This window comes from Halyomorpha halys, unplaced genomic scaffold (assembly GCF_000696795.3).
Source record: "Halyomorpha halys isolate HHAL.00 unplaced genomic scaffold, Hhal_1.1 Scaffold1826.1, whole genome shotgun sequence".
Taxonomy (NCBI): Eukaryota; Metazoa; Arthropoda; class Insecta; order Hemiptera; family Pentatomidae; genus Halyomorpha; species Halyomorpha halys.
In genome coordinates, this window is record NW_027107090.1 from 353,898 (window position 1) to 365,513 (window position 11,616).

General features: G+C 25.7%; 1 protein-coding gene across 7 annotated transcripts in view; it reads left to right on the forward strand.

The window, feature by feature from the left end:
- LOC106690701 (protein RUFY3) overlaps positions 1 to 11,220 on the forward strand; it is a 33,600-nt gene extending 22,380 nt beyond the window's left edge. For 5 of the 7 annotated variants that reach the window (XM_014436218.3, XM_014436217.3, XM_014436216.3 and 2 more), the window contains 4 exons: positions 5,856 to 6,039; positions 8,004 to 8,246; positions 9,136 to 9,257; positions 10,955 to 11,220. In XM_014436218.3, the coding sequence (XP_014291704.1) occupies positions 5,856 to 6,039; positions 8,004 to 8,246; positions 9,136 to 9,257; positions 10,955 to 10,994 (589 nt within the window). In that variant the 3' untranslated portion in view covers positions 10,995 to 11,220. Of the gene's footprint in view, positions 1 to 5,855; positions 6,040 to 8,003; positions 8,247 to 9,135; positions 9,270 to 9,877 lie in introns of all 7 variants that reach the window. The other 2 variants (XM_014436220.3, XM_014436219.3) reach the window with 2 other exon arrangements.
- The last annotated feature ends 396 nt before the right edge of the window (positions 11,221 to 11,616 follow it).

The following is an 11,616-nucleotide window of genomic DNA, read 5'->3' on the forward strand; positions in this document are numbered from 1 at the left end:
TATTTATGTTTGGTTAACTTAACCATTGATAAAAAGGTATTGTAATAATATTGACAAAATGGAGGTTAGGTATACTTGATAGAATGTTGCTACATTAAAAAAAAAAATGAAAAAATGAATGCTGATTTGATTTAATTCAGAAATTTTCACAATCTAAATATTAATTAGTTCGTGTAGTTTTCCAAGAAAAAGAGGTTAAAAAAAAAGAAATTATTAACAATTATTGTCAGGTAATCTTATGTTTGAAGTATGTTTTCATTTAAATTTTTATAAATTTTATGTGTCAAACAAATTTATGAAAAGAAAGAATCTGGAAAAAAAAAATTATAAAATTGCCTATGAAAATTTGCGGTCAAGAACCTGCATCTTTTAAAAATAACTTTTAAGGAAATTGTGCTCTATAATATTGGTTAATTATCAGAACATACTAGGTTGGTATCATAGCTTCATTTTAATTTAGTAGTTTTTTATTTTAATAATTAATTTAAACTTTTAAAAGCACTTATATATTATGCTTGAAATGTTTAGTGAGACTAATCCCAAGTTTTCAGTAAATGAATAATTTTTTTAACCTACTTTTGAAGATTTTGGGAACTAAATCTTAAACAAGGTGGTAAAAAAAATTACTATATGTAAGTATGAATAGTGATATAATAAAATTATTATATTCCATATCAATTTGTTTTTCCATGTTGGATCTAACTTTTTAAAATAATTTGTTTAGATTTTAACTCACACTTAAAAAATGCAATTCAATTTTAAGATTCTATTAATTAAAAAGTAGAGTTCTTGATACCTTTATCCCATAAAGTACTTTGATGGAAGTATTTTACTAGATGTTTTCAATAAATTTATAGGAGAACTTAGCACAAGCATCTTTATCATAGCATAAACAAGTAAATAAAGCAAGTAAGTTTCATGAAACTGTCTAAAATAATTCTGAAAAAAAATTATAAATTGCTAAAAAACTTTTGATGAGGTGTAGATAGTTGACCGTAGAATAATGCTTGGAGAAGTTTGTCGGGGGTGCAGTCAGCAAAGAACAACATAAATAAACAAAACCATATTTAGCCACAGCTAAAAAACTTTTGGCTGTATAGGCTAAAACATGGAAGTAAAAATATAAATAATCAAAAATCTTGAACCATAAAAATTAGTTTAGTTTTATAGAAAAGCATGACCTAATCCACTGTAAGGAAAATCAAATGCACTAAAAATTTTACCTTATTTGCATATGATTTAAATATTTAGCTAGAATTTAATTTTTGTCTGTAAAGTGCATTGTCTACTTGTAAATGAAACCTTCAAGTATAGAATTACTCAATAGCTTATCTTTTAACATCAAAATTAACTTTGGTAGGAAGCATAATTTGATATATTTCAAAATTGAAAAAAACCTGAAAAATCTTTGGTCACAAATGGGTTAATATGTTTACTTTTAAATTGATGATATACTGTATCATAGTAATTCAAAAATTTAAATTAAATTTGGTTATATTTCATAAAAATTTGCTGGGCAAAATGATTCAAAATAAAATGTAACTCTATTATATTTATAATTCATTTATTATTATTAACATTCAAATAAAGTATTCTCATTTATTGTATTTTTTATTTTTTTCAAGAAATATCCTTATTGCACGTCTTTATTTTCTTGCTGGAGATATTTTGGGCATTTGTCCATCATCTAATCCATCCTATAATTATATTAGAGCAGAATAGATCTTTTTACATAAATTTCTCCATTTTTATAATTAATGATTGTATAAGACTATATAACAATCATTTTAATAATTTAAAAAAGCCAAATATCAATATATTTTTATTTATGTCTTAATTAATATTATATATTCTCAAAATTTCACAATGTCCAATAATAAAAGATAATAATTAACTATGGACAAGTAATTTCAAAAACACTTCGGAAACAAAAATTTCAAAAACATTTAATTATATAATTTACTGAAAAATGATAAGTAAAAGTTCATTTGAGTTGTTGAGTTGAAAGCAAAAAAACATTCATTTGAAAAGGAATACCTGGTATTAAAAAAACTTGTATTATAATTAATATTTTTTTCCCTTTCAAATTAAACATTTCTGCCTAACAAAATTAACAATGCTTGAGATTTATCCACCTCTCTAAATATTTATGTCTTAGATGTAATTTTAATTTTTTTTTATATGAATAATTTGGATCTCTGAGGGATCAAAATCCTCTATACAGGATTCTGGAGGGTTTAAAAAAAAAACAAATGGATCATACAATTAAAGTTTATAGAAGTAGAGGAAATTTTCGGAGAAAGGTTGTCTTTGGAAGATTTTAAAGTTGATAGATGAATGAGCCCATGTCTGTTCTTTCATATCTCCATGTACACCAATCAACAAAATTAAACCCATTTTACCAAAGTTAGGTATTTTGAATGTTTGATTTTCATGAAATAAAATGTTGGTGATTTGCTGTTTTTTCTCCAAAATCATTTCTTGGCATGTTCATTAGCTCTTAGTCACCAAACTTCTTTCATAGAAGTTTTTCATCTTTTCATTATTTATTAAATAGTAAATTAATGACCCAATAGAACGAGAAATGTTGATATTTTCCCAACAAAAATGTTGATTTTTTTGTAAAATAATAGTTTTTCTTTTTTTCTCGAATTCAAAAAAATTATATTAGAATTGAAACAATTGGAAACCAAAAAGAAAACTAATACTTTCACAAATTTTATAATATACTATAATAATATAATACATTAATAATATACTATTGTCCTGAGCTCTCTCTCTAGCAAGCCTGGAATATGTTATTATGTGAGGGCCTAGAGGTGGTTTTTATCCCACCCTTCTAGGTTAATAAAAAATTCCATTCCTTTTTCATGCATATAATTTTTTTGTCAGCAGTTAAATTAAAAAGTGACTAAGTAGTGAGAATTTTGGCTTAAAAAAAAATGTTTGTCTGTAATATTAATTAGGCCATCCATTATAAAATATAAAATAGTAATATATTTGATAATTACTTACAAGATGGTATTGTTTGGCGACAAAGGAATGAAATGTATGAATGAACATGAATTAGTAGCCGATTATATATATTATATTATAAAAATTAATTCAGGGAAAAAATATTGATGTGATCTGCAGACACAAAATGCCTATTTTTGGAAAAATCAGCCATTTAGTATATGCTTGTTTATTAATTACAATTATGAATGAGCAATGAATGCTTAGCTACAGGTGCTGCTGTAACAAAATGCTTTTTAAACCTAAAAGACTACAATGCAATAATTTCTCATTTTCTTTTCATTATTTATGTATATACATACTAGAGAGCTTTGCTTAAATGGTGCTATCGGTGTTTTTTACTTGTGAAGTGAATAGTAATTATGCTTCTATAATTTAAATTAAACTTGCCATGATTCATAATTTCTATTTGTTTAATATATTTAAAAATTCCACATATGTTGATACCCATTGTATTATTTTGTGCTAAGTCAATGTTTTAAAAAAGTCGTTATAAATTTGTTTTCATCAGTGCTATGATTAAATGATTTTTGTACATGTATATATCATTTGTCAATAGTATTTCTTAAATTACACAACTGAAAAATATGTTTTATACCCACAGTGAACTTATATCACACATACCAAAGTAGCGGGGATAACCTTAAGATAGAGTGAGAGAAGTGCTAGTTCGATTCGACAATATTCATATATCATATTGTAAATTGATCTGAATAATATTGAAAATAATTTTATTCCAATTTCCAGGGGTAATATTTTAAGATAATTATCTTTGTTAAATAATTATCCAATTAAATTTTTATTTATTCTTAATTATGGTTGGGTTAGTTCTCAAGATAGCTTCTTGTAACTCAAGTTTGATTTCTATGTAGTTTTTCCAAATAGTACAAGAGCCCAAGAGAAGAAAAAAGGCAGTTATTTCAGCCCAATTTTTGATTACTTAATTGAAAACTAGGTATAATTACTAGTCAAAATTGATGAGTCTGCCAAGTATAGGTAGCGGGAATAAAAAATGGCAGCTGTTTCAAAACGTTAAGAATAATTAATTTTTTATTTGGAGTTCTATATCTTTACAACTACCAACAACAATAGAAAATCTAAGAGAACATCATTTAAAGTAGAGTAAATTTGCTAAAGTTTTAGCTCTAATAGAGCTATTTACGTCCAATAGTTCTCGAGATATAGCTTTTTAAACAGCAAATTTTCATAAAAATGTATGGAATGTACTGAAAGATCAGTAGTTCGTGAATTTATTTTGAAAAATCTATATCTCAAAAACAATTTGACGTATAGATGTCTATTAGCACTCAAATTATAGGTAGTTTAATGGGATATAAAGTAGCTTATGAGTTTATTATTGTAGGTGTAGTAGTTTTCATGGATATTGCTAAAATAAATTGATTTATAGTTGTTCGGCCAAATTTTCATTTGCCAAATTTATATTCATATGTTAATATCATAACAACTACTGCCCCTATGAAGATAAGTGTCATAAACTACTTTATTGTAAGTTAAATTTCCTTTATTTTGAGTGTTGGCTGACATATGTGCGTCTTATGGGTCTAGAGATATATTTTTTCAAAAATCCAACATTTTATACGAACAACTAGAAATAAACATTTTGTGAGTTTATTTTGTCATTCAAAACTATTCCTCCTACAAAGATAAAAGTTATAAAATATTTTATAGTAAATTTAACTAGCTTTAATTTGGGTGCTGGCAGACATCTGTACGTCCAATAGTTTCTGAAATAAGGTTTTTCATAAATCAAACTTATTGTCTGAACAACTATAAATCAATTTATTTTAGTAAATATCATGAAAACTACTATTTCTACGAAGGTAAAGGTCATAAACTACTTTATAGAGCAATTATTTAGCTTTAATTTGAGTGCTAATAGACATTTGTACGTTGAATGCTTATTGAGATATAGATTTCTCAAAATAAACTCTCTAACTAAATATTTCGGTAAATTTTTATGAAATGTTGCTTTTTAAAAGGCTATATGTCGAGAACTATTAGGCGTAGATAGCTCTATTATGGCAAATATTTCAGGAGATTTATTCTACTTTAAATAATTCTCTCTTAGGTTTTCTAGTGTTGGTAATTTTAAAGATATAGAGGTCCAAATGAAAAATTAATGTTTTCAAACAGTTGCCATTTTTTATTCCCACAATCTATACATGGCAGACTCATTAATTTTGACTAGTAATTATACATAGTTTTCATTGAAGTAATAAAAAATTGGGGTGAGATAACTGCCTTTATTTCTTCCCGGCTCTTGTACTAAAAGTAACTGAGTAACCGATCAAATAAGAAGATTTTATAAAACCAGTCGATAAAACCAAAATTAAGGTTGGCTATCCACCATTAACCATAACCACTTTTCCACTTTCATAGTGATAACTAATTCATTAGGGCATATTTCTTCCAAGATATATTGGCTTATTATAAATCTTGTTAATTTATTTTTATGTTTAGTGAACTCTCATCTGATACTGACTGTTCTGTAAAATATCTGTTGATTAGAGATGAGATGTTATAAGTAACTAGTCTATTCTTTTTGGTTTGGAACAAATAATACAACTGAATTAGGCATTTAAAACAATTGATTCAATTAAATCTCACAGATCAATTGTTAAATGAATGTGTTTCTATTGTTCATTGTGGTTTACAGATAGGTAGCACATAATTATCTCTCACAAAGAGGTATAATTTAGTTTGTTTCATATCTGTTAATAAAATCATTCATGCTATAATAAATTTTACAGTAAGAACTTGCAATGTACTAGCTAAAATTGATTTATGAAGTAAAAGATATAAAGAAGGGGTTTTCAAAGGGCGAGGGAGGTTGAGAAGGGGAAATCTGCTGCCGAACAAGCTCTGAAAGCTGCAGCAGAAGTTTCTGAATCTCTCAGAGCTGAAAGAGACATGAGGCGGAGCTTAGAAGAAGCAATAATTGAAGATAAAGCTCTCATTAAAGACCTGCAAGAGGAATTAAACGAACTTAGGATAATATCAAAGGTAATTTTTTTCATATTTATTAATAGAAAATAGGAAAAATATAAATTATTGTTTGTATTTGATACTTTTTTACATTTATTTGTTATTTGTCACCCAAAGTTCTTTGAAGTCACTTACATTGATAGTTAATTAAATAACATTATTCAAGGAACAACAATATTTATTAATTTTCATTGTATTCAGCCTGGTGCTGATAATTATTAATTAATCAGATAAAGTTAAGAAGGATTGTGTATAATGTGGACATTTTAAACATAAAAACATAAATCAGATATATCATTTAATTATATATAAGAAGATGGTCAGGGTTGCGGTCAAAAAAAGAACAAATAGTTTATAACAATTTAATGTCCGACGTTTCGGCCCACTTTGCAGGGCTTCATCAAGGCTGTTCAAAGCGAAAGGTTGAACAGCTGTTATATATATACATTTAATTATATATTTTCTACTAAAAATATAATATGAAATGTAAGGAGATTAATGATTAAATATACCAGAGTTAATAATATACCAGAAAAAAATAAAAATTTAAAAAAAAATTACAATTGCTTAAAGATCAAAAACTTAAAATAAAAATAAAATCTTTTTAATTTTCTTCTTGGACATTTTGGGGAACATCCATCCCCTCTTCAGCATAATATAATTTACTGTTTGTTTTAAAAACACTACATCTACAGTTTTATACAATCTGTTTGTTTCATTTTATTTATTAATTGCTTATCCTATTTATTACCATGAATGAAACTAAATCTTGTAGAAGTACTATTTTTAAAACAAACAGTGAATTATACTTTGCTGAAGAAGGGGGACAGGTTATCCCCAAAATATCCAAGAAGAGAATAAATTTATGTATTTAAAACATTGTAATTTTATTCTAAGTTTTTGACCTTTAGGGAATTATTATTTTTTATAAATATAGGTCATATAATCAAAGATTTTAAAATAATTTATGCATATTTGAAATTAAAAAAACAACAAAAAAACATTATTTTGAATATTTATTTATACTACTACTTATGAATACTTTTTTATTTATTTATATATTTTCTCCTCTGTAGTAAACCTTATAGAAGAGGCGTATATTTTAAATAATTTGTGCAATACAAATACAGCTAAAGATTAAGTCGGTTAATAAAGATTTTTATCATAAGAAACAGGAACTAATCTATATTTAGTTGGCAGTTGGTTGTCACAAACTGATTTTTTTGCTAGTTTGTCTGCTCTTTCGTTACTTACAATACCATCATGTCCTTTTACCCAAAGCCGCTAAAAATCGCCATGCTACTCCAGTATCATAAAGACTATCCAAGACCATAAAATATTTTCAAAAAAGTACAGAAACAAACAGCCCCTTTCTTTTCTTTCTTTTTTTTTTTTACTTTAAATTATATGTCGGGAATTGATCGTATGTATATTTGTATTTAAATTTCACGAAATGAGAGTAAAGTTAAAAATATATACAAACATCCTGGTTATGTTGTTTTTAGAGCATTTTAAATGTCTAGTTTCTCAATTTTTATTGATAGAAAATATGAATTTATAATGATTTACTAGTTGTGAATATTCCTATTATATTTTTATCAACTTAGATGATTTGAATGATCTTGGACTTTTGATTTGAAATCTTCCTCAATAAATCTATTATAATATGTACAATAATCAATAATAGCATTAATCATTGGAGAAATTTGTTGGGGGGTGCGGTCTGCAAAGAACAACATAATCCTTTTATGAACAAATTAATCCTTTTATGAGTTACCTGTGAAAGATATTTGGGAGAAAAATATAATTTTATTTTTGTATTTGCTTTTTACCTTCTATTTGTAATGTCTTCTACATCGGTGGATCACCCAAATTTAAGATATAATTGTGAGTTCTAATTTATAAAAGTTAATTCCTTCTGTAGATAACAATCTTTCCAAAAATAATTATCTAAGATTTTTTAGCTAGACATTTATTTACAGAAGTACACAACTCTTCAAGCAGAACATAAAAAAATCAGTGATAAGTGTAGTGAACAAGAGGAGACTTTGGAAGAGCTCGGCCGGCATCTGAGCGCTTCCAAACTGGAGGTGTCTCAATTGAAGGAAGAGGTTGAAGGATCTAATGGGGTTAACCCGGTAGTTGGTTCAGCGAATTGGATATCAGATAAAGAAGCAACTCACTGTTATATCTGTCACACTGTCTTTACCATGACAAAAAGAAAGGTATTCCGTTATATTGATTGTTATATATAATATATAATTTATTAGTATTTTAAAAAAAGTTTAAAAATAATATATATAATTATAATATAGGAATGTCTGATCTATCAAATTGTGGAAAAAGATTTTTTAGGAGTGAAACAAAGTTGATATTTGTTTTTAGTACCTCAAGAAACCCTCAATTATGAATTTTCCAAAAATCGGAAAATAAAATTTTCTGGCACATTTTTTTTCTGACATTGGCCTTTGATTTATTTTGAATGATTAATTATAAATAACTTCAACACAACTCTACCAATCTACACCAAACTTGGCTATGGTTTATGGAAAACGATTCTCCAAATAAATCAAGGTGAAAAATGTTGTTTTAGAATTTCAGACGACACTAAAAATGTATATGATGTTTTTTCCTAAAAAAAAAAAATTGGTTTACCTTCTTTTCTGATATCCTCATAAAAAAATATATATTTGATAGAATCAGTAATATTTTTTTCTTATTCTTCAGAAAGAGGCAAATTGATTTGCATATAATAGCCATAAAAAAAAGTATGCTTTCTGAGCTTAACGCCAAAAATTGTAACTTTTTTGCTTACCGAAAAAATCGGACCAGCCTATACTCTTCCTGGGAAAATCCTGAATATTTATCAAAAAGCCCCTTTACAATCGGATGAGCAGTCTGTCATTGCATAAAGTATGAACAAAAAAATATTGTTTTTTATATATTGGGTTAAATATTATATTAAGAAATAGTTCTATAGAAAATTTCTAATGGTAGTGCAAAAATAGAAATTAACACATACACAGAATTTAAAAGTATAACAGTTGAAATATTTAAATTCAAATTTGTTGATCATTGATAAACATGGCAATTATCTGCGCTTTCTCTTTACAGCATCATTGCAGAAATTGTGGGAAAATATTCTGCAGCTCTTGTTGTGCTAACTATATACCTGTTAGTTCTTCTTCAAAACCTGTTAGGATCTGTGATGAGTGCCAGATACAGCTCATCTCCAAGTAATATTATAAGTAAATTATTATTTTTATTTTTGTTAAGAGTATCGTTTGATTGTATTTGTAAATATTTATTTTTAAACTTGACCTGCTAACAGATGTATATTTTATTTACTGAAGTTATAATGAAATTTACAGCTTAAAAAAAACAAAAACTAATTGTTCAATTGTGAAAAGATAATTGACAATAGTTTCAAATCAAACTAAGTTAGGTTGTGACTGTGATTCCTAGTTACGTATAATTTATATTAAACAAACATTGGTAATTGAGCAAATGCCATTTATAATACTCGTAGTGCATGTGATGAGGTTTATAGAAACAAATATGTTTTATTCAGATGAATATTCGTTTATGTCAAGATTAACTATGCATTTGGAATAGCTGTTGCATTTTCAGATGCCTTTTTTAAATTAAATATTTAAAAATAACCATATTACTTTATGCTATTTATTTTTAATCAAATATTTAAAAATAAGAAAGATACTGACCAATATTATATTTATTTATTTCTGTATTCTGGGCGATAGGTTAGAATTCAAATCTTTTAATTTTTGCTTTGTCAACTGTATATGAAGGTGATGAAATTTGATGATTATGAGATAAAAAAAAATTTTTTTTTTAGTTTCGATGAAGGAAGTAAAACCTAATGAGAAAATATTTATCTTTAGAGGACATGTTCTGGCTTAATTGAAAGTTTTATCCTTTTTTATACTTATGATCTGTTGATTTTTATCTCATTTGAACGCCAAGAAATATGTCAGAACAGACAGTTCCCATTATAAAGTTATATTACAAACTACAGCTTAAAAATTGATCTTTGTACCTTACACTTTTATCGCATTAAAAATGATCTTCAGAGTGTTATTCAGCCATTTTTTTGGACCAAGCATTTACCTTAAAACGTTTTAATTTTTTTGATGATTCCAAAAACAAGTAAACTATTTCTTAATTATCCTTTTGTTGCAATTTTTTTTTTTTTTAAATTTTTGTTTACCATCATCATGTAAATAATTTGTTTACATATAAGTATAAAACAATGTACTGATTAATCTTAAGTTGCATGAAATTGAGCAAACTAGTCTCTATAACCATCTATATGGTCTCTATATTTGTAGGAATAATTGTTAGTATTATAAAAGTGCTGATTTTCTTCACAATTTTTTTTCTTTTTCGTAATGCTGGTATAATTGTTTTAAAACAGGGATAATTGAGTTTTTACTTGTTCCAAAATGAATTTTTAATTCCATATTAATTACTATTTAATATTCCATCGTCTAACTCATTTTTATCAAATTTTGTTATGAATTACCTGCTCATCTATTAATGTTGTTATTTTTTTTCCCCTCGTAACTAATTTATTGCTCATTTTGTTATGTTCAGATATAGTGAATAGCAAATGTTTCATTTTACTGTCAGAATATCTCAAATTATTCAGTTCCCTTATCTATTATCATTTTAATTACTGAATTCTACCACAGTTTAATTTATTTTTAATTGATTTCAATATTTTATTTTGTATAGTAAAAAATATAATATTTGACTTTGAAAATAAAATAAATTTGTTTTTTTAGTTAAATAGTTCTGTAGAATAGATGCATTGTTGAAAAGGAATGTTAACTGATCTATTTATGAAAAAATCATTCCAAAATTTTGCGCTCAAATTCTTACTTCTGTTTCTATGTTTTCTTGTTTGTTGCAGAAATTTTGAGGATAGTACATCCTATTTAACACGGACTTAAGTCAATTTATTTAAAAAATATATATATATATATTTTTATTGACTGCGTGGGATGTAGAAATTCCAACATCTCATTATATTTTATATATATTGATTATTTTATATAGTTTTTATAAGATGTTTTAGTTAATTTTAATATGTATATTTAAAGATAATATTGTTATAAGCTTGTAAGTATATATTTTTCCTGAAAATTGTTAAAATATAAATAAACATTGTTGAACAAGTTTCTTATTTCTGAAATAATCCTTTTGTACATACAATATTCATTAAGAGTTTTAAAAAATGTTTAAAATCATAAAATATGCTTATAATATTTTATGATTTAAAATTTTTTTTTTTAAATAAACATTCGAGTATGCAATTTGTACTACAAGGTAAGTAATGCAGTTATAAAACATATTTAATGCTCACATTTTACAACTAGATAATGAGTTGATTTAGTTATCGATTTTCATGTAACTCAACTATTGTCCAACAAATTATATTTGAAATTTAAAAAAACTAAAATATTTACTGATATAAAGATATAAATGTGTAGCTTCAAATGATAATTCTTGTTAGATATTACTGAAAACTTGAGGTATTAAATATTGAAAGGTAATTTAGGGGTAATATTATTA